The sequence below is a fragment of the Montipora capricornis genome, chromosome 4, assembly GCF_036669925.1.
Source record: "Montipora capricornis isolate CH-2021 chromosome 4, ASM3666992v2, whole genome shotgun sequence".
Taxonomy (NCBI): Eukaryota; Metazoa; Cnidaria; class Anthozoa; order Scleractinia; family Acroporidae; genus Montipora; species Montipora capricornis.
Window position 1 is genome coordinate 49,926,483 of NC_090886.1, and position 27,947 is coordinate 49,954,429.

The 27,947-nt window shown below is 39.2% G+C and overlaps 2 protein-coding genes across 2 annotated transcripts in view; one reads left to right on the top strand and one right to left on the bottom strand.

The window, feature by feature from the left end:
• Nucleotides 1-796: 796 nt before the first annotated feature.
• Nucleotides 797-10,830, top strand: LOC138047270 (bleomycin hydrolase-like). Its single transcript, XM_068894032.1, has 9 exons — nucleotides 797-931; nucleotides 1,026-1,590; nucleotides 2,944-3,324; nucleotides 3,478-3,570; nucleotides 5,797-5,952; nucleotides 6,687-6,839; nucleotides 7,141-7,208; nucleotides 7,444-7,561; nucleotides 9,806-10,830. The coding sequence occupies exons 2-9, from the start codon at nucleotides 1,423-1,425 to the stop codon at nucleotides 10,094-10,096; spliced, it is 1,428 nt and encodes a 475-aa protein (XP_068750133.1). The 5' UTR covers nucleotides 797-931; nucleotides 1,026-1,422; the 3' UTR covers nucleotides 10,097-10,830.
• A 13,483-nt stretch (nucleotides 10,831-24,313) lies between these two features.
• Nucleotides 24,314-27,947, bottom strand: part of LOC138044859 (uncharacterized) — a 5,257-nt gene continuing 1,623 nt past the window's right edge. The window contains exon 3 of the mRNA XM_068891263.1: nucleotides 24,314-27,085. Coding sequence (XP_068747364.1) covers nucleotides 24,876-26,141 — 1,266 coding nt within the window. The 5' untranslated portion in view covers nucleotides 26,142-27,085 and the 3' untranslated portion in view covers nucleotides 24,314-24,875. The remainder of the gene's footprint in view (nucleotides 27,086-27,947) is intronic.

The window sequence follows — 27,947 nt, forward strand, 5'->3', positions numbered from 1 at the left end:
CGCGACGGTTTGTTTGGGGAGGGGGTGAGGAGACACGGCAGCGTTAGGTTTGGTTAGGTGTAGCAAGTGACGAACGCCAGGGGATAACTCCAAAAATGAAGAAGTGAGCGGACAGCACTCCCTACAGATGGTCTGCAGCCGATCTCCAGCGACACATACAACAATGATGTAATGTGCAAATTCTGGTGGACGAACATTTCGTCCACTAACATGGCGCCGATGTCGTCATCTGAAAACCACCAATATCAGAAGCCTTATTTCCTGTAACGCGACATGTCCGAGAAAGGCATGATTAAATCGTATGGAATCTCATATATTTGAAAGTTGGCTAATGGCTGTTGGACAAGCGAGTAAGCAGTTGGAAAGGCTTGAACTGGATCCGAATCCATAATCTCGCGATTGCGCTACACGGTTCATGGGTTCTGCACGATCTCGCAGTGTCATTGTCACACTTCGGACATTTGCATGAACGTCATTTTGGGGCAGTGAGGCTTGGTTTACACGTACGAACCGAGCATAAGAATAAGTGCTAACATAAGGACCCATAAGCGCAAGAAACCAACGTGTAAACCGGGGCGACGCAAGCATAAGCGAAAACACAAGGAAAGGAAATTGTTCCTTTTTCTTGCGCTTGCACTTGGAAGACCTTAGTCAGCAATGACCAGAACCAGGTTGCTGACCAGCGGTTTTCGTTAGAACAATGGTTTGCTGGGGTTGCTCAGTCTCGCGGGCTCAGAAAACCTTGGTTGTGGTCACTGTTATTTAAGGTTTTTCCTTGCACTTACGTCACCTGTGTTAAGCCAGGACAACGCAAGCACAAGATTAAGCGCAAGTGCAAGAAAACAGAGAAGCAGTCCTTGATGCAAAATTGCGGCGTGTAGCTCCGAGCTTCGAGAACGTCTTGCCGAGGCTGTTCGCAGATATCCGCTTTGTAAATTTTGTAAACTATAGTTTGTTTAACGTTTTTGCAAGTCATTTTTATTTTATACCTGAAATTTAACTCCCAGTCTGGTCTCCCTCAACAGGTCATGAAATTCGCCTTGCTCTTTCCACCTATACTTGTTCACTGCGCCTGTGTATGTCGCCTTGTTGGTGTTACGGATCGTGCTTATCCTAATCGCACGTGTAAACAGCCTGGTGCTTATGTTATGTCTACACCAGCCTTAATCGTCCACTGGCGGAAATCTCGGAGTACTCATATGCATATGCAATTCGCGACATCGGCGAGAGCTGACTGACTTGATGGTTTAAAAAAAGAGGTGTTTTGCGAGCAAAACTTGATAAGAATGGTACAATGTATTTTACTATCGTTCTTTGCCTCATTTAGAGTGCATTTCACCTCCTCCCCTCACCCTCCCCCTTCCCACTCCCCCTGAGAAGTCCGAGAATGGAGCCAGGAACTGTCGGAATATTTCATCCAAGATGGCGGATGCCGGTATTGAGAAAGGTCTCCTAGCAGAAATGAAGACTTCTTTCGAAAGTGATGTAAAAAACCTCATGGTTCAAAATGTAGTTACACAATACGATCCACTTGAAGTTTGCTTAGACAGAAATGTTGCGGAATCGGTGAATCATGTTTACAAGCACAAGGTAAGGAATTGTAGCAAATATAGCGGGTGGCTAAGTTGAAGTCCTTGAGAAGTCATTGGGTCGTCAGGGATCAAGGACTGAGCGATTTGAGAAGAACCGGCCTTTTTTTGTCTTCTTGTAGGAACATAATCTCAAGAAGGAACGAGGCTTGCAACAATACACGCGATTCTAGAATATCCATTCCGGCCGTCTGTTTAATTTCGGAGGCCAATTTTCACGATGGCGTTATTTTACGACCACGAATAGCCTCAGTACTTGTACCAAAAACTCAGCTATTTCAGAATACCTGTTCTTGTAGCGGCATCGTTCGAAGAACGAGGCATACAGCAATACACGCTACTCATAAACAACTAAGTGGCGCTTTCGATTCAACAGAATTTTCGACAATATCGGGTAGAAATTCCGCCAAGATCTGGTGCCATTGAATTTCCACCCGACATTTTCGAAGATCTGTTGAATCGAAAGCACGCTGGGTATTTTAGAATCTATCCAGTAAGGGGACTTGGACTCAACAGAGGAAGCCTGCATGGCAGGCTACAATTAAGTTGGCTTGGGATCGAATCCTAAAATATCTTTTAGTATAATTACATAGGTGATTAATGAAAATTCTTTTCGCTGAGTGGTTGCACTTGAGGTCATTATTATGCAATAGTCACCTAAGCAGTTTTTTTCAAAATGGCTGCAAGGCATTTTTTCCAGGTGATGGATGAAGAAATTAATTGTTTTAGAGATTTTTCACTTGATTTGACTTGCTTTGCATTTAAAATAGTTAATTTTAGTTTACAGAGTCCCCAATTAGTGCTCCAGTGGTAGAATGATTAGACACTTTCCTTTCCTTTCCTTTTATTACTCACGTCAGGGCAGTCTTTGTTTAAATTGGGAACCAAACTATGCTAGGTTACTGACACTACAATCTTCAAAAACGAAAACTACCCTATTCAAGTGTTTTATAGTCCCAGATTCAATCCCAAAGAAATTTCAGTGAAACATTTGTCCAGAAATCCTTGAAAAGGGAATGAAATGAGGGTCCATACAGTGTATCACCAAGAAATGCTAACACTAGTAAAACTGCTCAGTACATGTGGAAATTGCAAGAAATGCCAACATACTGTGATCTCCTACAGCAGGTGATATCACAGATCTGTCATAGCACACCTGGGACCCTAAGCATGTGCACATATTATGGTCATTGGCTTCTTTTAGAAATGAATAAAGGCAAAATAATAGACAACTCACACCTCACTTCACCCCCTTGGCTGGTTATACATGCAGATGCTCAGATGTTTTTTTTTTAAATTTTGAACGAAATACTAGTATCGAATATTTATTTGACAAAATCTGTTGCAATTTTAGGTGAAAGAAGTGAAACCTGTCACCAACCAGCGAGCATCAGGTAGATGTTGGATTTTTGCATTCTTGAATGCAATCCGGCAAAAATTTGTCCAGCATTTCAACCTTGAAGACTTTGAGTTTAGCCAACAGTATCTGTACTTCTGGGACAGAATTGAAAGAGCTTACTTTTTCATTGATGTATATGAGAAACTGGCAAGAAAAGGCGAAGATCCTGATGGACGTTTGATGATGTTTCTTTTGTCCAACCCACTTAATGATGGTGGCCAGTGGGATATGCTCATTAACTTGGTGGAGAAATATGGATTGGTTCCAAAGGAAGTTTGGCCAGAAGCATTTACTGCTGGGCGCTCAATGCGACTGCGGAAAATTATGAACTACAAGGTATTGGTCTTTTTACCCCTTGTTCCAGAATGTACTGCATGCATTCAATTCCCTGGGCAAAACAGTTTTCTTAAATGTACCGCATTTCTTTGAAGAGAAACAGAATTTATTTCTTTTTTAACTCTTTGTTTTTTTTTCCTGATATCCTTGTAGCTGCGAGAATATGCAGTGAAGCTTAAAGAACTGGTTGATAAGAAAAATAGTGAAGTAGACATTAAAGAAGCGAAAGCAAAGATGATGAATGAGGTTGGTAGAATAATGTCACTACTGATGACTCTCTGAGCACCTGGTTTTTACCAATCATTACAGGGGCATAGCTAGGATTTTTTAAAGGGGGGTCACACTTTCTCGCACCCATGGTACTTACCGATTTGTCATATCAAGGTCCATGCTGTTTTTGTTGAAAGTGACAATTATTTTTCGGATGAGCAGTGTACAGGTGGAGGGACAAGCCTACAAGTAAGTTCCAGTACCCCAGTACCCTCTTCCCTGGATACGACCCTGCATGAATGCGAAGACTGACAGATTGCCTTGCAGTCTTTCAATTCCCCAGAGGCCAGGATTGATTGGTTGTTGCACTTTTTATGTATTGGTGGACATTCAGAATAACCAAAACCAACTTATTGGTCGATTCTTTTTATTTGATTCTTTGATTCATTGACTCAGTAATTTGTTTTTATTGGTTCCTTGATTTATAAGCATTTTATTTTTATTTATTTATTTATTTTTTATTTTTATTTTTAATTCTTTTACAATACTTACAATACTTACGATACTTACGATCCCTACCTACTTAACAAACCAAAGGTATTAATTTACACCATACAATACAAAAAAACAGAAAAACCAAAAAACCAAAAAAAAAAAAAATACCAAAGCCCTTTGCAACACAAACAGTAATTAGGTTCTTTCAATTACAAGTCGTAGGACTGTAATGTGAGAGGAATGGGTGGAAGCCTTCTATTTTAGGATAATGACTGCGTGTTCTACAGGTCCAAATGTAATACTTTGCGACCAAAAATAAAAAGTAGTGATTCTTGTTTTGAATTAATTGAGGCTTTAGACCAACAACTAATGATGGTGACAAGTCTAGCGTAGGAAAAGCTTTGTCACGAATCAGCCATTCCTTAAAAGCTTCCCAGAAACGGGACGTTACAGTGCAAGTCCAGAATAAGTGAATGAGTGATTCCTCTTCCCGTTGACAGAAACTGCAGTGATCGTTATCAATAAAGTTTATTTTTTTCAGAAAATTATTGGTGGCTAATCGCCTGTGAAACAGCTTAAATTGAAATAATAGAAGTTTAGAGATTTTGGTACATTCGAAGGGTTTTCGATACACGGCGACCCAGTCCACAGTTTCGTTTGGTTCAATTAGGCAATCTGCTAACCACTTCATCTGACTATTCAAGGGCTGTTTTCTTTTTTTTTCCACAAGCTTTTGGTACACTATTCTGTTTGGTTTATTTGCCATCAGAACTTTTTCACTAAACATATTGTAGTCCGAAACTTCGCTTAGGTTTTTCCCATTGGTTGTTTCCCACAACTGCTTTATAGCCGAGATGACTCCAAGAAAAGACAGAAAACTTGGTTTAAATCTATAACGGTCTTTAAATTCTGAGAAAGATAAAAAAGTGGACTCATTAACCATTAAATCGCTGACAACCTGAATTCCCTTAGTAGCCCATAGTGCGTAGTATATTGGTTTATTTTTGACTCGTACGAGAGAATTGAACCAAAGAGGCTGTGACCATAGCTGGGTGACAGAGGACATGCAATCTTCAAAAGTAACTTCTGACCAAATTTGTAGTATTTCTTGCAGGAAAACGTCTGATACTTTTCCAACTTTTAACAAATCTTTTTGATTTAGATTACCCCTAAAAAAGGTAGCACCACCGAGATCTTGCAGTTGCAGGTCAAAAAAAAGTTTCCATTTTGCCTGGTTATTTTGGTCGAGGTATTTCTTAATCCGAGTTGCCTTCAAAGCCTGGCTAAAAATCTTTACATCAACCATCTTTAGTCCACCCTGTTCATAATCACTAATCATAGTATCACGCTTAATTTTGTCACCTTTGCCGTCCCACAGAAAATTGTAACAGAGATTATTAACTTCGTTAACTACTCTTTGATCTGTTTGCAAAGGTGAAAGAATATAAACAAGTTGCGAGATTATTAAACGTTTTAATACAGTTATTTTACCAAGTAAACTAAGTCGACGCAACTCCCAACAGCCCAAAGTTGCCTTAAGTTTTGTTAACTTTTCGTTATAGTTTTCTTTCATCGTTATTACCGGGTCAGTTGACAACCATACACCCAAAGTCTTTACCTTGTCCCTAATCCATTTCAGCTCGATTTCAGGGCAAAGTTTCTCCTCGCTATTTGCTTTACCACCAATCCAAAAGGCTTCCGCATTTTATTTATTTATCCTTAATTTATTCTTTGATTGTTTCTTCATTAATTTTTGCCTTCCTTCAGGTTTACAGAATTACCAGCATATGTCTTGGTAGTCCACCCCAGTCATTTGATTGGGAATATTTTGACAAAAGCAAAGCATATTGCAAGCTCTCGGCAGTGACTCCACTCCAGTTCTACAATCAGCATGTCAAGCCTGTTTATAACCCACTAGACAAGGTAAAGTTACTGTAACTCAATTGTTTATGCATTCTGTTTATTTACTTAGTTGTCTTTGCATATTTGCTGATTTACTCAGTTGTTGTTGTTGTCACCTTGTTTCCTTCTTGTACAGTAAGTATTCAGTTGTTCCCACCTGTACTGGTATGTCCTTTTGTTGGCTCATTTCTTCTATCTTTCCTCTATTCCTCCCTATCTCTGTTCGTTCCTTCTTTTGTTCCTTCCTATCTTCATTAATACATTCCTTCTTTCCTCCCTCCCTTACTTTCTTCCTTGTTCCTCCCTCCCTTCATTCTCTCTTCCTTACTCCCCCTCACATCCTTCTTTCCTCCCCCTCCCTCCCTGGCTGACTCCCTTACTTTCTCCTCCCTTTCTTCCTTCTTTCCCCCTCTTTCCTTCCTTCCTTCCTTCCTTCCTTCCTTCCTTCCTTCCTTCCTTCCTTCCTTCCTTTCTTCCTCCCTCCCTCCCTCCTTTCTTTCATTCCATCCCTATCTCTATCCAGCATACACGATTTTGTGAGTCTCTCCCCACCTGTCATCCCATTCCTGTTCAGTCATGCAACATTTCATTTATTTGTTTGCCCATTCCTGCATTTATTCCTTCTTTCCTTTGTTCCTTCATTCATTTGTCCATTCTTTTATTCATTTTGTTTGTCCTTCCTCCCATTCTCCATTCCATTCCTTTTAAACAATCAGTCTACTTGCAGTAGCATTTTTATCTTTCACGCCCTTTAGGTCTGCCTGGTGAATGACCCTCGAAATCCTTACAACAAGCTGCTTACTGTGGAGTACCTTAGTAACATGGTGAATGGACGCCGAGTCTTGTATAACAACCAGTCTGTTGAAGTACTAAAAAAGCTTTCCGCTGCATCTCTCAGAGACAATGAGGTGACTATTGCTCAGCAGCTATTTGCTGCTCAAATATTGGATGGAATTTAATATTGTTTCTTGTTGAGAAAATACATCAGAAGAAGAAGTGTTAACATAGATACACGCTACTGCAGCTTAAAATGCAACTTAAAAAGTTACGATTCATACCTATATTTGGGTTTGATTGAACCTCACTGAGTGACATGATAGGGAAAGGAATCGTTTATTTACTTACTTACATGTATTTTCTGTTTTGAAAATCAGGTGACCTAATTAAAATCATGGGAACCAATCCAACATTTGTTTTTTATTATCTCAGGCAGTTTGGTTTGGATGTGATGTAGGCAAACATTTTGAAAGGAAAATTGGAGCTTTACATCTAAACATGTAAGTTTTAAAATGTAGAAATAGTGGGGTTATCATACAGTCCTAATCATTTTAAGTCCCATAAACCTGTACTTTATAATTAATGCTCATGAAACCTTGTCTTGTACATTTAAATGTAGAAAAATAATCCTAACTTGAAAATGTAGTGTAATTACATTAATTTTATTCTCACTTTTTTGTCAATATGTCACGTTATGAAGATAACTTGTCCTGAATTTGTTTGTTTCGTTCTCAGTCATAACTATGAGTTAGCATTTGGGATCTCAATGCTTAACTTGGACAAAGCACAGCGCTTGTTGTATGGAGATTCATTGATGACGCATGCAATGGTCTTCACTGGGGTCTCCTGGGAGGTATGTTGAATGAAGGATCACCATCCTTAAATATTAGGGGACGTGGCCAAACAATAAAAAATGTTGATTGCATGTTCCATTGATCCAACATGTTTAATATTATGGGGTGGCCAAACTCAATCAAACATCCTGTCAACATGCTTGATCAAACGTAAGACTCACAGGGTTGTGGGTAAGGTGTCTATGGTAACGAATCAATTTTTAGTCGCAATGTGCATGCGCACTTGCAACATGTTGGTTTAGACTGGTAAAACGAAAAATTCACACATCCAACACGAGAACAAAAGAAATGTTGGAAGATTTTGAATCCAATGTTTGATGCTGTATGAAACATGTTCCAACATTATCTAACATTTTGAATGGTCATCAAACATAATGACCAAACGCTAAAATGTTAGCTCACCCAAATGTTTGACATTTATCGTTCGACAGGGCCTTTAAACTTCATTAATTATTTGCTAAATCTTAAGTTCACGATCCTCGTTACTGTACATGCAGTGGGGCAAATACCACCTTTCGACATCTCATTCTTAGCAGTATGCGGGACGTGTGTCAGCTCCCATAAGTTGCATGACGCTCAGTGGTAGAGCACATGTTTTCTACTTAGATAATTTCAACAGATGTTAAGAGCATATGCATTTTATTCTATGTGTACCTGTGTTGAATGCTGTAGAATATATTATCATATATTTAAAATAACCCAAATAACCTAGACTTGAACGGGGCTCGAAGATTGCGTTACACTACTCTACTAACTGAGCAACCAAGTTAACTGGCAGCCTGGTCACTTGTGGGTTTGAATTGCATCACGTAAAAGGTCCAAAGGTGAAAGATTGAGTCCTATAGACTATTATTGGAATGTGCATATATTTAAACTGTGCAAATTGAAATACATGAAAAATGGAGTCGATGAGCGAAGTTAAGCAGAAGCTTAATCATTCTACGTTTTTTTTGATCATTTACATCTACATGTTTCAGTACTCGGCAAAGTCCCTTTTTGACTTATGGCTGTTTCTGCCTTGGTGACCTCATACAACATAAGCCTTTTTAGAGACATCACTGCCAAACCGGCCACTTTAATTTGCTGGAGAGAACAGGACAGCAACAACACCTGGGACTCCATCCCCTAGTCTTCTCCAATAGTGTGTGGGTTCTTTAAAGGGGCTAGGTCACGCTATTTTAGGTAATTTTGTTTAATTTTGTTAATTATGAGCTCTAAACGTGAAATTGGCAAAGCAAGAGTTTTTCTTTTGCAAAATCATGGCTACATAACAACTGAGAATGATTTTCCAGCTTTGTAAATGACATTTTGATATAGAATAATATAAGTTTGAAAAAAGGTGGGCCGACGTTTTTCAAATTTACCCAAATTCAATCCATTTCAATCCTCTCCAGTTTTGTCCATCCATGTCCCTTCTTGGCTTCCCTGTGTTTTGTTAGAGTTCTTCTATAGTTTTGAACAGTTATTTTGATATTTTAGTTAATTCTATGACCATTCGATCAGTGCTGAAATTGCCTAAAATTGCGTGACCTAGCCCCTTTAACGTCCCGGAATTTATGAACATAGAAGATATTTGTGAGACGGTGCCAACGGTTTATAGTCCCTATCCGAGAAGACCTGAATGTCTAACAATTTGCATATGAAATTACAAAGACATTGCTTTCTGCTCAGTTATTTTAAGATCCTGAGTGTTGATCCGGCCGAGGTTCGAACCCGCGACCGCCCACGTGACAGCCCGATGCCCAACCAACTGAGCATCGTTCCTTCGTTCATCTCTTACGGAATATAGTGACAAGTTCCCAGTTGGCTTTATAGCTCAGTTGGTAGAGCTGTGCAGTGCAATCGCGCGGTTCGCGCCTCGTTTAAGCCTGGGTTTTTTTCCAGGCTTTCTTTTGCAACTTGCAACTGCATATGACCCATGTTCACCCAAAAGGCATTGCGCGCTGCGTTGAATTTCACGCGGACGGAAAATCCGAAAATCACCGGCGAGTACCCAATCAAAACGCTGCAACTATTTCAAAACAACGACACAAGTGCGCAATGTCTCTTGGATGAACATAGGTCTTTAAGTTGCTGGTTAAATGCGATGATCTCCAAGATCTCTTGTACCCGTTTTGTTGGGTCACTCATTGGGTAAAATTGTACCATCTCATTTATGTGGCACCAGTTAACTTCTCGGTCCGTCATCACTGTGACAGGAACTGCAGTCCAAGCTGAAATGATTTTGATATTTTTGCGCCCAGGGAAACGTGGATTCAAAACAAGAAGGTGACAAAGACTCTTTGGAACTGAAGACAACAAAATGGCGAGTGGAGAATTCCTGGGGCGAGGAGAAAGACAAACCAGGATATTTAATGATGACGGATGAGTGGTTCACTGAGTTTGTCTACGAGGTTGTTGTGGATAAAAAATATGTTCCAGCTGATGTAAAGGCGGTGTTGGAGGAAGAGCCAATAGTGCTACCGGCATGGGACCCCATGGGCTCTCTTGCCTGCGCCTCTTGTAATCAAGGGGACCATCAATGTCATTTGTGATTTATTTGGTAAATCTCCACCTCGAACTCGGGCTCCCTCTCAGGGCCAAATTAGGAAAGAAAGAGAGTTTGAGTTCGAGGTTGTAGTCAAACTAGTTTTAACTGGCGTAATATACACGAAAAATTACTCTGCTCTGATCGACTAAAAAAGAGTGCGACTCTCATGTAAAGCCCCGTGTGAAAGGACGCATTATTGTTGACCAAGAACTGCCAACATTGCAGGGTGTTACATGTTGCGTCCCTTTGCACACCCACCCTGTTCAATAACTTCGCGTAAAGTTTGAAACTGCTCAAACTTTTGAGTCAACTATTCCACACATTTCTTTTTTTCCGTGATCGCCGAAGCGTAGCGCAACAATGTTGAATCCGTTTACACAGCTCTTTCATCATTGTTGGGGTCACGCACGCGCATGATATATGGTCTCCATGGAGATATCAAGGGATTACCCTTTTGAACAATCTCGTCCCCAGCGCCCACGTGTGTTTTGGTCAGCGCCAAGACACGGTGCTCTGGAATAATTAATTTTCAGAACTGTGTTGATAAGCTTATTGTTTATCAAACTGCTCAAGCGTAATCTACTGAGTTTAAAAATAGCTTTTAATTTACGAATATGTCACAAAAAATCTCCCAACTAAACTTGTACACACGAAGATTTGTCGCTGCTGTTGTAAACCGTTGAGTTTTAATCATCGCCCCATTTCACTTTTTGGTGAAACCGGAACTCCTAAAATCTTGGAGTTATTCCAGAGCTCCGTGTCTCTGCGCTGACCTAAAGAAACGTTGGCTCTGGGGACGAGATTGCGTTTTGAAATCAAGATGGTAGCCGAATTTTGTAAGTTTACAATGTCTTATGGGTGGTATCATTCCCATAACACACACTACACATGCTTACATTGTTGCATCTATTTGCACGGAGCTTAACAAGGGTGCAAATTTGTAACACGAGTGGAAATTAGATATGCACGATTGAATGACTTTTTGATCGACAGAGATCTGTTTCAACCAATCAGTTGAATGAGTTTCATAAACAATTGAAAGGCTTGCTGGTACTTTTTCATTTGTTTTGCTTTTCTATCTTTATACCTTTTTTTATGTATATTATTAGCCCTGCGGGCTCGTGCAAATTTGCTAGTCTGAGAAATGTACTCGTGCTTATTTCTACCAAACTCGAAATCATGTCATCAACTATACTAATTTCGCATTTGCTTCTGTCTTATTCTCCAAAGAATCCGGCGGTTACCAAGAGTCACTAAAGGCGTCAACGTCGATCATAGACAGTATTCATAAATGGTGGCCAAGAAACTATTAAAAGCTCACCTTAAACTTTTGTTTAGGCCTAATTACGCCTAAGGTTAGCTTTTATGCATGTTTAGGATACTTTTTGTATTCGTATCCTTACCCTTACCCTAACCCTTGGTCTTACCCTTACCCTCGTTTGAGAAACGCCAATTTTGTGCGTGTGCCAGTTAGTCCAACAAGCATCGTTCTAAAGCAACTTTTGTATTTTGTCAACTCCTATCAAGGCTAGTTGGTCTAGAATATTAGAACAAGGACAATAGAATAATGTATTGACCACCATCTATCAATATGGTCTATGATATGTAACCGAAACATGAAAAAGTTGCTTAAGAAGAGAGTTCAGTTTCTGGGGAATACGCTCAGTAGCCGCCTTTATGTTAAGGAGGTTCAAACCAGTTTCTCAAGATCTACTTCACTCTACCAATGAAATGAGTGCAGAATTTGGCTTACCGTGTAAGTAGATTCTTAAAATCTTGTTTTCCCAGGCGAAGCAAGTTCTAGGAACTTAAGCAAACTCGCCAGCATTTTAGCCATAAGTACCTTTTGATACGACGACTTTAATTAATGTTTCGGGGCATGTTGTCTGTGCTTTTTCTTGGGTCGCTAATGAAGATTTCTTTCAGCCTCGTTTTGAAAGCGAGGCCAATTCAGAGTCTGACGTCAGACGCACGGCGACATGGTATCAGTTTGTTGAACATTAGGGATAGGCTGTTGGTAATAGTGCACTTTTATTGACAATTAGACGGTCTTGAAGGCCTCAAAATGTAAACACAATGTGCTTTTAGTAATGCTACTGTCAGAAAATAAAACGAGTTAAAAGTGTTTTTGTAGAGTATATTTCTGGAAGGGAAGGACTGAAATTGCGAAAATAATCTGAAACTAAACGTCTCACCACTAACGCTTGTGATTTAACTTTTAAGGTAAAAATTAAAGGTTAGGGCACAGTTTGATAAGCGAAAAAATTAGACACAACATTTATTGGTAGGGTTAGTTATTGCCCTGGCTTGTTCACGGCTTAGTCTTCCGGGGCGAAGGATGAGGCGAGCATTTCATACCAATTGTAGTCATGTGACAGTTTGAGTACATCGAACGTGAAATTGAAAGTTTCTTAAAGTATCTTGAACTTGGGCATTTGCAAAGTTATAGAGGTTGGGGTTTTCAAGAGACATAGAAAGAGAGAGGGAAGAGTCGTTGATAACTGACAACTGATAACTGAATAGAGTGTGATGTGAAGTGGGCCCATTTCCATCAGTAGGGCTAACGCTCACGTGGTTCATATGGGATTGAAATCTAGCACTTTACTTTACACTCTATTCAGTTAACTCCATTAATTAATTAGTTGAGAGTAGTAGTATGCGCTACTTCAGAGTCATTTTGACAGGTAGTCATCAAATGGCGTAACCAATGAGAATGTCTAAAATAGGGGAGTGCATAAATAAGAAAACAATGCGGTAAGTTTGAAAAGCCGGTCACGCTTCAACTGTAATTCAATGGTAGCGCTATTGTTTTTCAATCAAAAGCGATAATCCTTTCTTTACCCAAGTTTGGAATACTGATTTTCGATTTTATTTGCATAACGTTCCATTAGTTTATCAATGAAGTACAGCATACGCTAACAAACTTTTACTGAATTAACAGAAAACCCTTGAAACAAAGTTAGCAACAATTGTTCTAAAACTTATTTAGAATCTTTATTGATTTTTTTCAAACGAGACGGGAGTATTTAGGATATTGAATTTTGATTTAGTTCAAGGTTTTCTTAATTAGGATTCTGAGAATCGCTTAAGACCGTTGTATTGTGAAATGGGAATATTAAGTTCGCTAAGGGGGATTTTAGTTGGTTTCATATCGTATTTCAAAATGGGTTCATGACATTTTCAGTGATTGCGGTCGCATTAGGGAGTTAACACTACTGTAGTGTTAAATCAAGTTCTATTGTTCAGTGTTCCCCTAGGAATTCAAAACACCAAAACTAGGGTAGTGTCAACACTAGTGTTACACTGGTTGTTTACCATTTACCACAAAAATTGCGGTTGGAATGTAAATGGTAAGCCTATTTTGAACTTCCCAAACGGAAAATTCCTGGAGAAAACGGGATTTCTTGATGTTATTTTATCAGCACTGTATGTGACTTGAGACACGCACATAAAATTAATTTGTGAACTTGGGAGCAAAAGTCGGCTAAACAAACTTTAGACATTTGTGTCATTTCTTCTTCTTTTCTTTCTTCTACATCTTTTTCTTTTTCTTCTTCTTCTTCTTCTTCTTCTTCTTCTTCTTCTTCTTCTTCTTCTTCTCATTATTATTATTATTGTTGTTTTCATTCATATTTTAACTCTTTTTTTACATTCATTTGCTTTAAACATTAAAGGGTTAATCATACAGTCCTAATAATGTTACGTCCTTAAAAAATTATACTTTATAACCAATGCTCAAACTTTGTCTTGTACATGTAGAAAAATAATCCTAACTTGAAAATGTAACGTAAGTTACATTTATTGTGTCACTTTTTTGTCAGTATGTTTATGAAGATTAGTTGTCCTGAATTTGTTTCTTTCTCAGTCATAACTATGAGTTAGCATTTGGGATCTCGATGATTAACTTGGACAAAGCACAGCGCTTGTTGTATGAAGATTTATGGATGACGCATTTAATGGTGTTCACTGGGGTCTCCTGGGAAGTATGTTGAATGAAGCATCACCATCCTTAAATTAAATATTAGGGGGGACATGGCCAAAACGTTACAAAACATGTTAAATGATGCGATCCAACATGTTGAAAATTATGGGGTTGCCAAACTATATCAAACATCCTGTCAACATGCTTGATCAAACATAAGACAGGGTTGTGCACTTGCAACATGTTGGTTTAGACTAGCCAAACGAAAAATTCACACATCGAACACGAGAACAAAAGAAATGTTGGAAGATTTTGAATCCAATGTTTGATGCTGTATGAAACATGTTCCAACATCCTCTAACATGTTGAATGGCCATCAAACATAATGGGCAAACGCTAAAATGGCCTTTCAACTTCATTGATTTGCGACATACAAAAACATTAGCTTAATCAATACCAATTATCCTGTTTCCGACCATCCTCGGGAGACCCATGCCCAGGGGCAGATCGCGGAGACATGGGGAAGTCTAAACGGGCGAAAGGAAATGGCGATGAAGAAAAGCATAGTACCAGACCAGTTCCAAACAGTCGGGATAATTCTGAATTCTGATAGGTGCCAGAAATTCTTTGTGTTTTTCTGCCCAATCAGAGGCCAGCAGGCCGTGAAGTCATTTCGTGTCTTCTTAGGGCCGATTTACACGATACGATTTTGTCGCATGGGACAAGCTCACGATCACGATTATCGCAGCGTTTTAAAACATGTTTTAAAATGCTACGACATTTTTTCTGACGTACACAACAATCGTAAATCATGTCGTGGGCTTGTCGTAAGCTGTTGTCGCATGCGACAAAGTCGTACCGTGTAAATCGGCCCTTACATGGGAATCACTTGATCGCCATACTCGCCTTGGTTCGTTCAGCAAGGGTTTGCTCGAGGGTAAGAAATGTCTCAATCACAGCACGAAATGTACAGGGAATCGTTCCGAATATCGGTGGAGATATACGCTGGACCTTTCGCAGGTATTGTTACAGTAGCGTATTTCCAAGTGTGCGAGATTTGTTTAAAGATGTCCTCCCCGATTCACCTAAAATAGCAGTGATTAATCTAACAATTATCTTTATTGTGCCCCCTTTTCCAGGTCGAGGTATTTCTAGATCTCTTGCATCAATTGCTGTTGCTGAAACGTTGCTAATCTCGACAAATTCTTGCTTGTTCATATTTCATACAAAAGTCTGCAGTGTGTTTAAGACAGTAATAACAACAACAGAGTCTTGAGGTTTGGGAGACTTAATCAATGACTATTCAAGTAAAATCTAAAACAATATTGAAAGGAATCTTCTCCAATAGTAAAATGACTTTGGAGCGAGGTAGTACCTAATATTCTGAGTGTGTACCTCTGCAAATATAAAATCTTAAGCTTGATATTTCTCTTTATAGCAAAGATCTAGACTGTTCACAGTCCCCTATTTTTCCGTTTAATCGTCGGGATCGAGCACAAACTTTCGCCATCTTTGTTTTTAAAAGCGAGCGCGAACTGGGGAGAGCGATATAACTACCGAGTGGGTGGGGGGAGTGGAGGGGTTTTGGCAGGAAAAATAGGGAGACTGTCCGATCTTTACTGCGACTAGTGTTCAGCGAGTCCCGTTGCACCAGCAACGGCAATACCTGATTGGTCCATAACACAATGCATCTGTCAATAAAAATACAGGTTCGAAAACAACATGGCTTATCTAGAGAAAGAATCTCAAAGAGTCTCAAGTTTTCGAAAGGCTATAGTTTAGGCAACTTGGTGGATTAGTCCTAAAAGAAGAACAGAAGGAAGCGATTAAGCCCCGTTCAAACGGTCATGATAGTTGATGATAGTTGATGATAGTTTCAACTATCACGCACGTTTGAACACGAACTATCATTCACTATCATCAACTATCATCAACTATCATGCAGTTTGGACATGTTCAAATTCGACATGATAGTTCATGATAGTTTTTTCCGTTTGACCGAGCGGATGATAGTGCATGATAGTTTTTCGGTCAGCGGGGGTAACCAAGGCGGGCTCAATGCAATATGGCTACCGCAAGTTTGCCATCGTCCTGTGAGGAAGAACAAAACAATAATTTGGACGAATATTCGGACGACAGTGACGATGAAAGCGAGAAAGTGAGAAAAGCTAAAAAAGCTAAAAAACCAGACAACGAGAAGTGGAGTAGTAGTTTGATATGCAACCTAATAGATGAGTACGAGGCACGGCCATGTTTGTGGAACATTTTTTTGCGATGACTACCACAATCGGGATGTTTACATTGTTTACATTGTTTACATTGTTTGTTTACAATCGCGCGCGGTAGGAGACTAGGTACCAGTTAGCTACGCCAGCACATTGCGCGATTTCGTCAACTATCATGGACCGTTTGATCGCAAACATGATAGTCAATGATAGTGAATGATAGTTGAAACTATCATCAACTATCATCAACTATCATGACCGGTTGAACGGGGCTTTACGCTTTTACTGCAAGGCAAGGATGTATTGGCTGTCCTTTCTACAGGATTCTGAAGAGCCTGATCTACCAAACCTTCGTAATTGTCAAGCAATTGGAAAATGAAAGCACTTCTGGAAGAGATCGGCCCTCGTGTTTGTTTATTGTACCGTTACGAAGTGTAGGAGAGGAACACATTAATTCCAATGATTTGGTTTGAGCGTTAAGGGTTTTGAGAAAAATGTAGATGTATTAAATGAGATGAAGAACAACAACTTTCAAGTCATTTACCCTTCCGCCGGGCAAACTTTGTCGAGAGACTACGGTTGTTGCGGGTTGAATCCACGCCGCTCAAGAGACAACTGTCGCTGATAGTTGTCGACGAAAGTCACGCCGTTGAAACTTCGTTAGTGTAATTTTCGTTTTTAATGCCACTGCGTGTAGAATCCCCCTTTTCATGGACGAAAAGGTTGTGGAATAGTTGTGTCGAGTAACTGGATATCCACTCGTTTAGGGAAAAACCTTGACAGCTTTTCGCTCAACATTCGACCGCAAGACATACTGAGATTTCTCTTTTAGATGTAGTCAGGCGAGTTTGTTTACCATACAATTTGCTGAAATCTGAATTTTTTTAATCAGTATTTTTCGTATTTCAGTTCAAAATGTGAACGGACTTTGCCGCATCTTTCCGTACCTGAAAACCATCCTTGACAGGAGATCCGCGACGTGTTTAATTGTAAAGTCAAAAATCTGGATCTATACATACAGTGGTATTAAAAACGAAAATTACACTAACCAAGTTTCAACGGTGTGACTTTCGTCGACAACTATCAGCGACAGTTGTCTCTTGAGCGGCGTGGATTCAACCCGCAACAACCGTAGTCTCTCGACAAAGCTTACCCAGCGGAAGGGTTAATGACTTGAAAGTTGTTGTTCTTCATCTCATTTAATACATCTACATTTTTCTCAAAACCCTTAACGCTCAAACCAAAATCATTAGAATTAATGTTTTCCTCTCCTACACTTCGTAACGGTACAATAAACAAACACAAGGGCCGATCTCTTCCAGAAGTGCTTTCATTTTCCAATTGCTTGACAATTACGAAGGTTTGGTAGATCAGGCTCTTTAGGACAGCCAATACATCCTTGCCTTGCAGTAAAAGCGTAATCACTTCCTTCTGTTCTTCTTTTAGGACTAATCCATCAAGTCGCCTAAACTATAGCCTTTCGAAAACTTGAGACTCTTTGAGATTCTTTCTCTAGATTCGAACCTGTATTTTTATTAACAGATGCATTGTGTTATGGACCAATCAGGTATTGCCGTTGCTGGTGCAACGGGACTCGCTGAACAGATCGGACAGTCTCCCTATTTTTCCTGCCAAAACCCCTCCACTCCCCCCACCCACTCGGTAGTTATATCGCTCTCCCCAGTTCGCGCTCGCTTTTAAAAATAAAGATGGCGAAAGTTTGTGCTCGATCCCGACGATCAAACGGAAAAATAGGGGACTGTGAACAGTCTAGCAAAGATCCCAAAAATGTGACAACTTTTTATAATTAATTCAAATTCTTTCACTATTTTTTATTAATTTATCAGCTTTATTCGACGCATCAGAAAAAGCAGCACAATATTTGAGTATAGGGAAACAAAATAGAACTGCAAAAAATGAACCATCATTAACTGATTTGATGTACTAATTCATATATGCCACCGAAAGAAGGAAACAGCATACTCTTTCTATAGTTATACAAGTATGTACCTGGACATAGTTGAACAACAATGATGATGATTATTATTATTGCTGTTCAACTGTGTACAGCTGCTTGGGTTTTGAAATCAGCATAAATATTATACTCAGGCAAAACCATATCATAATTCTCTGACCCAGTACATGATGTGAGAAAGAACTATTAACTGAAGTAGAATTTAAAATAATTATGAAAAAGCTGAAAGATGAAAAAAATTCCACCAGATAAGTTTTTGAAAATTTACTTTAAGGTTGCAAAATAATGCTTCTCACTTGTTTCCAAACAAATCAGGGAAGGACACTGGAGGAACTTTTGAGATAACCTGACCAAATCTAACGAACTCTATTTCCGGTTGTATTAATTACTCTCGATTCATTATCCTCTGGAGCGGTTCAGGTGGCACGTGTGGCATTAAGCCAGAGCGCTCGGCTGAACACCTGTTCTGAGCCTCCTTAAAGGTCTTTAAAGAATAAGGATATGGCATCTTCTGCAATAAGTTGAACAAAGTAATTTGCAATAGAGGAGTTCACGCTCGTGAGTGCATCATGGGAAATCAGCGCAAGATGAAGAGAAATTCGAAGGCTTGTAAGGAAGTTCAAAACGATGAAAAGTATTCATGATATGCAATTTTGGGTTTTTTATTGTCTAAAACAGAAGATATGTGCTCAAGGGTGTGGCAGAATAAATTTGGAGAGAATGGCTATTGTAGAAATTATTTTATTAAAAAGAGTTTCTGCCATACATTTCCTGTAATTCCAAAGGCAAAAAATTACAGAGAAGGTATGGAGACAAAAAGAGCAATATTTAGGAAATCCAGAGAACAGATACCAAGTCTAGTTCATCTCAGTTGTGAACATGAACTTATTTGTTTGGTTTATGAAGGCAAAAGGCTATAAAGTAGAGTCATGTACAGTATATTTTGCCTTAAATTTCCATACAAACCTTTGAATTTTCCCCCATGTTGCCCTGATTACCCATGATGCCACCAAGAGCGTGAACTCGTCTATAAACTTGAAACTTAAGGATATGCCATAACCACGATGGCAAATTTTATTTTCTAGTACACTGTCAAGGAAAAAGGAAAGGAAAGGAAATTTATAAGTATTCTAGTCCTTCTAGCACTGAAGCACTAATTGGGGACACTGTAAATTGAAATTAACAATTAACACAAATCAAGTCAAATGTTGGTTTTTGAGGAGAGGGGAAACTGGAGCACCCGGAGAAAACCTCTCGGTGCAGAGTAGAGAACCAATTAACTCAACCCACATATGACGCCGAGCCTGGGAATGGAAGCCGGTCAACATTAGTGGGAGGTGAGTGTTTTCATCACTGCACCATCCCTGCACCCTTAAAACATGTGTTTCTACATCTACATACAGCGTGTGTATGTATGTATACATACATAATTATTGGAAATGTGCATACCTTGACGGATGTTCCTTTGCTTGATTTTGGAAAGCAGTGGCAACTTGATTTTGGTGTTTGTGTGCTTTCCTCATGGTGATTTTTTAACTCACCAGGACAAGAAATCACCGAGGATGGTGGAATTGGCTTAATTGGTACATTTTCAAAGGGAATTTGTCTCCTTTTCAACAAGTGGTTTGCTGAAATGGCAAATAACGACTTTTTTTCCAGATTGATTCCACTCTTTTGTGACAAGTGTTGCACAATGCACAAGAAAGACCATCATCTGCCTGGACTTTTTGATCGAAAACTTCTTCTAGAAAATATTCGCAAAAATTCACCATGAAGGTTTCGCTTTCTCTTTTTGTTAACAAAAACTTAAGAACACACTCGACAACAGTCGTCAACTGTTTCTTTCAGGTGGCTCATCCTGAACAATATCGTGAAGAGAACACGAGCTCGATAGCGTTGAATTTGGCGCGCATTGAAATAAAATTGTGCTGCGTGCTCGACATACCAGTGTGGTCCGTGCGATCAAGAATTTGTCAAGATTAGCAACGTTTCAGCCTCGGCTTAGCTACATAATTCCTGAAAAATTGTCTAAAATTCTTTCCGGAATTTCCCAAACAAAAGCTCTAAAATTCTTTTACAAATGTCTAAAATTCTCCAAAAACTCTCTAAAATTCCCGAAAATTCTTATAAAGTTCGTTTCTCATAGTGCAAAGTCTGCCATATGCATATTTGCTATCAAGCACAGATCCGGATTCCGAAACTACGGTGAGAAACCGCTGCTTAGATGCACTGTAGGACCCCTTTTGGTGAATAACCGCTGATATAAGGAATGGATATGAACGGACTGACCCCTCTCCTGGTAGGATGGAATACAAAAAAACACACGTTTTGTCAACGTTTTTCCCTGTGAAAAGTTTCCAGCATGTCAGGTGAAAGTTCAAATTGCTCTAAAATTCTCGAAATTGTCAATTTTTTTCTAAAATTCCCGAGAGTTTCTAAAGTTCTTTTTGATGTCTAAAATTCCCAAAAAAATTCCGGAATTAGGTAGCTAAGCCTATTTCAGCCACAGCAATTGATGCAAGAAATCTAGAAATACCTCGACCAGGAAAAGGGGACAGAATAAAAATAATTGTTAGATCAAAATTAATCACTGCTATTTTAATTAGGTGAATCAGGGAGGACATCTTTGAACAAAATCTCGCACACTTGGAAATACAATACTATAACGATACCTGCGAAAGGTCCAGCGTATTTCTCCGCCGATATTCCGAACGATTCCCTCAACATTTCGTGCTGTGATTGAGACATTTCTAACCCTCGAGCAAACCGTTGCCGAACCAACCAGGCGAGTATAGTGATCAAGTGATTTCCGTGTAAGAAGGCACGAAACGACTTCACGGCCTGCTGATCTCTGATTGGGCAGAAAAACACAGAATCAGAATTCAGAATTATCCCGACTGTTTGGGAACTTGCCTTCAGGGGCTCATCTATGCTCGTCTTCGTCGCCATTTTCTTTCGCCCGTTTGATTAGACTTCCTCTTGCCTCCGCGATCTGCCCCTGGGTCTCTGAGGATGGTTTCCGACAAGAGGATATGAGGTAAGAGAGCGAATCCCTGTACCCCCCATAACAATTATTTGATACTCAGTGATTCTGAGCTGTTCCAAAACACCGCACCGCACCGCACCGTACAACTATAGCTAAAACTGTCTTCCAAAAATTTATTGGTATTCGAACAACAAGTTTCTTCACGGAGTCCCTCAGTGAATAATTAGTAACGTCAGATCGATTGATAAATACAGCGCTTAATACTCGCATGTAAGACAATTTAAGGATCAAGTTAAGATCCAATTTACGTAAATATCGAGAATCCGTGGTCACTCGCCAAATTTCGAATTTCTTTATATTTTGCCTTTTCGAAAATAATATCCAAAGTTCTCGAAGCGCTTAATTTTTTCTCAAATCGAGGAAAGTTCCAAAAACGCCATTTTAGCGCCCTGTCACTTCCGGGAATAGAGTAAAATGGTGCATTTTGTTATCGCTCGTGTACATAAACGCGGTCTCAGCTATCAATGCAATTTGGGCATATCGTAACACATTTCTTGGTCTTTCCAAAGCATAAATTTATTTTGGAAAAGCTGCTAGTAAATATCTGTTTTTCGCTGTTAGAAAAACCCTAGTACAAACGGTTGAGCGAATCAGTCAATTGATCTAAATTGCACATCCCCAGGAGCTCCTCTAAAAGCTCACTGGTACATGTAATTTGACGTTGAAACTAGTATTTCATTGAAGTGCATTCCTTGTGCTATGCTGTGTTAAAATTTCTGCCGCGGCCTGACAAAAGTGTCCTGTCGAGAGACAGAAATGTGAAGTCAATTTTTGCATCGCGACCATTCTTGAAATTAACACGGAACTTGCCTTCACCGAACCACGGCCTCGTCAAGAACCGAAACTCTGCCAACGAAAATACTTTTTTTCGCTATTCTGAACGCCCAAAGAATACTGTACTATAATAAGATTGCTCTGCTGGAGAGTGATAACCTTCATCTTAAGTTTTGGCAAGGTTAAAGTAGGTAATGAAGTTTTGTCTGTTGTGTAACTTTATGCTGATCGGTACGGCAATTTCCAAACAACGTTACACTCGTTGTAAACTGCTTCTTTCTACCAGCTATCACCTTTTTTAAAAAGATATATATGATGCGATGATATTAATTCCGATTTAGCTACCATTTATGGGTGCAGACACATTTCTGTGCTTTTTGCCCCCAAGGGAAATTTTTCACATTATTGCGTGCCGTGACGTTGACCACACCATTAACGAAAACAAAGCTCGTTCAATAACTGACTAAATTTTGCAACAGTGTTCGAGTCGACTAGTCGATATAAGGAAACAAAAGCTTGGAAGAGACCTGTAATACTCAGTTGTTGAATTCGATTCCATGGAGATCGCTAATCGCTCAAACGTTGGGGAAACTGTGACAAATTCCATGATACTACTCCAGCGACGCTAATTTGATAATTGCGCAATTTTCCGTACCAAGCAAACGGTATTTTGATTTAAAGTATATGGCTCGAATTCCATGTAGGGTCGTTTGATTTCGTTTTTTCCCATTATTTTTGGTAGCAGTGGGGGGAGGGTTGGTGGACTGGTTCGACTGAGTGGAATGGGAGGGCACAGGGGTTGCAAGACAATTCTGTGCAATTAACCAAGGAATTGTTGTGCAAGGGAATTAAAACAAATCTTTCTGTTCAGAAGATTATTCACCTGCCTTTACCACCACTCCTCAATCAAATCTCTCTCGCATAATCCATATGATGATTTTTCGTTTTTGAAGGCCACAAAATGGAATGGAGAGAAACAGCGGTATTTTTGCTAATAATAGGGAGTTCAAGGAACGAGTACGACAACGGCATAGTCGAAACACGCGTCAAAAGAACACAATGGCTTTGCACTTGAGTTTCAAAAAATTTAAGATTTCACATTTACCCACTAACACATAAATGCAAACTGATTTCAGTCTTTTTATTCTTTTTCTTTACTTTAACAATGGCACACCAAATAAGGGATCATTCGTAGCAGCTGATCACAGCTCTCTATATAAACTAGAAATAGTGTTCACTAGAGCTGCCCCCGCTTTTGATAACCTGTTTATGGGATGTGTATTTAATATAAATACTGTGCATAAGACCGTTGAAAAATTAACGTTTCAAGCATTTTATTGAAGTTCACATTCATGTACGTAGCAAACAGCACAAGTAAAGTGGTTGTTGTGACATCGCACTACACCTCTTAGTTTGTACTGAGCTCACCTGATTAGAATCTCCTCAAACACATTTATGTCTTTCATTAAAGGGGCTAGGTCACGCTATTTTAGGTAATTTTGTTTAATTTTGTTAATTATGCACGCCGGGCCAGCGCGCGTCTCAAAAGTGCAGTTTGGCGCCCGCGGTAGCTTCATGTTTAGCCTGCGGTATTGATATGAAATTCAAGTTAAAAATGGCGGCCAGTGTGAAAATTATAAAGGAAGCCACGAAGATCCTACGCCCTCTGCATAATGATGTTGAAAACTTTTTCCTGTTTGAAAACGAAGTTGAGGAAAACCTGATGAGATTATTCCAGAAGCATCGAAATAATCAGAATTCGATTGAAAGAGTGCGAAATTCGGTCACTGAAGTTGGCTCGATCATTGCTGGAGAAATAACCATCTTGCTGAAAAAGTTGCATAGGCGACTCAGTTCCCGGAAAAAAGCCTATAATCCTTGGACTGTCCAAGTTAGAAGGGACTTGCCAGCGCAAATATTCGCTTTTCTTCAGCATATGGTAAAGAAGGCAAGGTCAACTTACGGTGTCACCCATTCGGAAAGCAGATTACTGGATATCATTGTTTACACCGAAGAGAATCGAGTGGTTAGAGATTTATCTCGACTTTGCGACGTCAACCGAGAAGCCATCCTGGAATATTTTTCAAAGACTTTTCACGGTCCCAGGAAAGGAAATGCAAGGGTGGTTATCAGTGCCCAAAAGCCATTTACCTTGTCTTACTCTAGGAAAGGCTCATATGTTGTAATTGATTGCTACTACAAGTTTACAAATGCATATGGATATATTTTTGAAAGTTGAAATAGATTGTTGTAAAACCAATAGACTGACACTTCATTGCTCAAGTTTTAAACTTCTTCTTTAATGTGTAATCTGCTAGAACTTATGACCCAATATTAATTTTGTATGGGTCCTCATAAATAAAAAAAATTATGTATGTTTATAAGTAAGTATAAGCATATACATGTTTCCCACAACATGATGCATTTAATGTGTTATCTGTTACAACTTTTGGTCCATCTCTTTAAAAAAATTATGAAAGTGAACATTATGGGTCACCACAAATAAATGTTTGTTTATTAGAGCAGTTTTCAGCTGTGTAGAAAGCAATCAACAACAACAACAACAACTTTCATTGTACTCAAAATCCCTAATGCATTCCTGATGCCCTCAATGATCAATTTGGTTTTGGTTTCTCTATGGTTTGAGATTGGCTGAGTAGTCTAATTTCTAAGTGATTAGTTTGGTATTGGTTTTAAAACACTAAATTGAAAACCACTCTAAATAAACTAATAAATAAATGTTTCCCACAACACATTTGAGCCACATGCATGTATGGCATACTGCTTTGCAAGCCTACTTCTAGTCCTGCATGTGATTAAATATTTCTGATTTTTTTAAAACTATGTCCTGGTGTCACCTAACATCTGCGGTAAAACTTTTCCCAGCTCAACACTCTGTTGGATAAATTTCATAATTGGATCACCACAGAATGCACATTTTTCATCAGTGGGACTAGCTTTCTCTAGATTGCAGTAGCAAAACCTTGGGTCTGAAAACACCCTGTCTGGGATGTATACAGCATTATGCTTGTATGTACTAAGGTTGAACCCTTGTTCAGGAAGCCACACTAACATTACAAACTCGTGCTTGAAAATCTCATACCAGCGCCTTTTATAAAATGTATTTTCGCTTAGTTTTTTCAAAGCAATATGTTTTGCCTCCCTCCCTTCCATTGTTACGATACCAAGCCCTTGCCCATATTTCTCATGTACCTCTTTAGTGTGGGCAGGAATGATGTGTCCAATTGTCCACACAGTAGGGTTTACAGAGGTAGGGAGAAACAATGCATTCACCCGATAATATTCACGAGCACTAATGCTTAGTTTTTTAAACTGTTCAACAGTAATATCAAACCTACTGAAGAGTGAGACACAATCCCTTAGTCTCAGTCCAAGGTATGCAAAAATCAGAACTGTTTTCCTTTGTTGGTGAGAATCATTTTCACTACTAAGCCATTTAATCAGTCTCATAAAATTGTGGCAAAGTAGCCTAGAATCTTTTCCAGTAAATCTATACTGGAGATCCTGACCCTTACCCTGTGTTTCGTCGTACCACTTCTTTACCTTTCTTGCCAAACATTTGGCCTTTACCTCAAACTTCAGTGCAGTTACAACTCTAGAGACAATGCTATCATTTGGAATGTCTGCAAACTTTTTGCAGCTGTCTGAAAGATTTGATTTTCCAACTGCCTCTTTCAGAACCCCCTTAAAGAAATACTGCCATGCATTATTCTTAATATGTAAAGGCTCCACATGGGCGAGATCAATCAATTTCCCAATTAAAGGTACAAATTCTTGTCGACTATTCTTACGAGCAATAAATTCTGTGACTTTGCTTCGAAATTGTTTCTCCTTAAGTTGTTTCTCAGACAAGGATTTTTTAAATTTGACAACCTCATTTGCAATTTTGATCCTCTCTTCATATTTCCAAGGCTTCCACATGGTCTGTGTCCTTGGTGGCCGGATGGTACTTCCCTGTGACAAACTTGGGTGGGATAAAAATGTCCCCTTTAAATCAGTGCAGTTGTCTTTTGAAACATCTGCAAAAGTTGAGAAAAATCTTGCACTGTTGGGTAGTTCTCCCCCCAGCATAGCCAACATCTTCATGTCATTTGGCAATTCGGCACATTTGAAAGTTACAGGTAGGCCCTCAATTTCAAAGACTTTTTTCTCTATCTCACTAATTTCGTTGCACAAGAACTGACAGTACTTGCGCACAACTAGCGAAGTTTCCTCACAATTACCCCCAAAAATAATAAAATTGTCATTGCTTGATGCAACCCTCTTACCAACATTAATAAAACTTAACAGAAAGGAACATGCACTCTCATTCTTCCCAAATGGGCAGCCATCCCCACCCACTGCAAATAAAAAAGTACCCTCAGTTTTTCCAAACCACTGAAGGGTTTCCTTTCGGTCTTTCTGAGGTAAAATTTTGCTAACCGTGGCAAATACTCAATTAACTTTCGAAAACAACCTTGTGTTGTTTCATCTTCCATAACACCTTGAAACTGTTCTTCTAATTTGTACACATTTCCAATGCTGACTTGGTTGATTTCTTTGACAAGCTTGTTATAGGGCAGCAATTTTGGAATAGGGCAGTTTGGCATCACAGTAATAGCTGACCTCCCTTTTCCCATTGTTTCCTTTTTTTTCATAGATAATGCAAGTCTTACAGACTTATATTTACGCTTACCCATCACACCACTACTATAGAAAACTGCAATGCTTCTCTTTGCATTTTCTGGTGAGCTTTCAAAAGATTTTACATTTTCCTTAAAAGCAGTCGAGACTACCTTCTTTGTTAGAATTTTCTGACTTAAAACATAATCTTTCATTTTATCTACTTTACATCGTTTTGCCAAGGTGTCAAACATCCCATCAAAGGCTGGTGTTAAGTTATTCTCAGAGCCTCCATGGATTGTGGAGGCAGTTTTCATTGTTTCATGCCGTCTTTTCGCTGCTGTTCTTGGTGGCATATTTGATTTCCCATCCACCAAAATAGTTGGGGATCTTGTTCGTGAACTAATGTCATTGTTAACTGGTTGTAGCTGCAAAGAAAAATAATTCATTAGCCCCTTTTCTGTAAGGCACTGAAAAAAATTGATCTTATAGCGAAGACTATTATACTATTAAAAATTGCACCGTAACCAGGATGAGACATGTTGTGAATCTGAAAGACGTTCTCTGGTTAAAAATTGGTTAAAAATTATAAGCTTTCGGCTATCTATCTATAGCCTTTAACGAATGAAATATAAAAAGCACGAATTAAAATATATACGAAAAGGGGTGTAAAAATTCGATGCGGGTGAGAACTAAAATATGAATAAGAATGATCTAGAAAAAAATTACAATAAAATAGAGTATTGTCTCGGTAACGGTTTAGAATTATTGTCCGCGTTAACAGTTTTAGCGGTATGCCAGGATTCCAAGGTTTTTCTAACACGGTAGTTGCCTTTGTCAATCACGCATGCATTATTAAAGTCAATAGAGTGGTCATTCTTCCATGCATGGCTGGCAATGTTTGACCCTTTCGCGAAATTTTTTAGGTTTCTTTGATGTTCTTTTTTCCGCGTTAAAAAGGATCTTCCAGTTTCGCCAATGTAATTCCACGGACAGTCCGAGCACGGAATTTTGTAAACAACATTGCATTGTTGGTCCAAGGGCTGTCTTGTTTTTGGGGATGGGAATTCTTGCTGAAGGGTTTTAAGTGGTTTGGTGACGACTCGAATTTGATGTTTGCGTAATAATCTCATGAGGGGCTCTGTCAAGCCGCTAATATATGGAAGGCACGCAAATCCATGGGGTGTATTCTGTATTGGTAGCAATGTTCTTTAGTTGGGTTGACCCACAGAATACACCCCATGGATTTGCGTGCCTTCCATATATTAGCGGCTTGACAGAGCCCCTCAT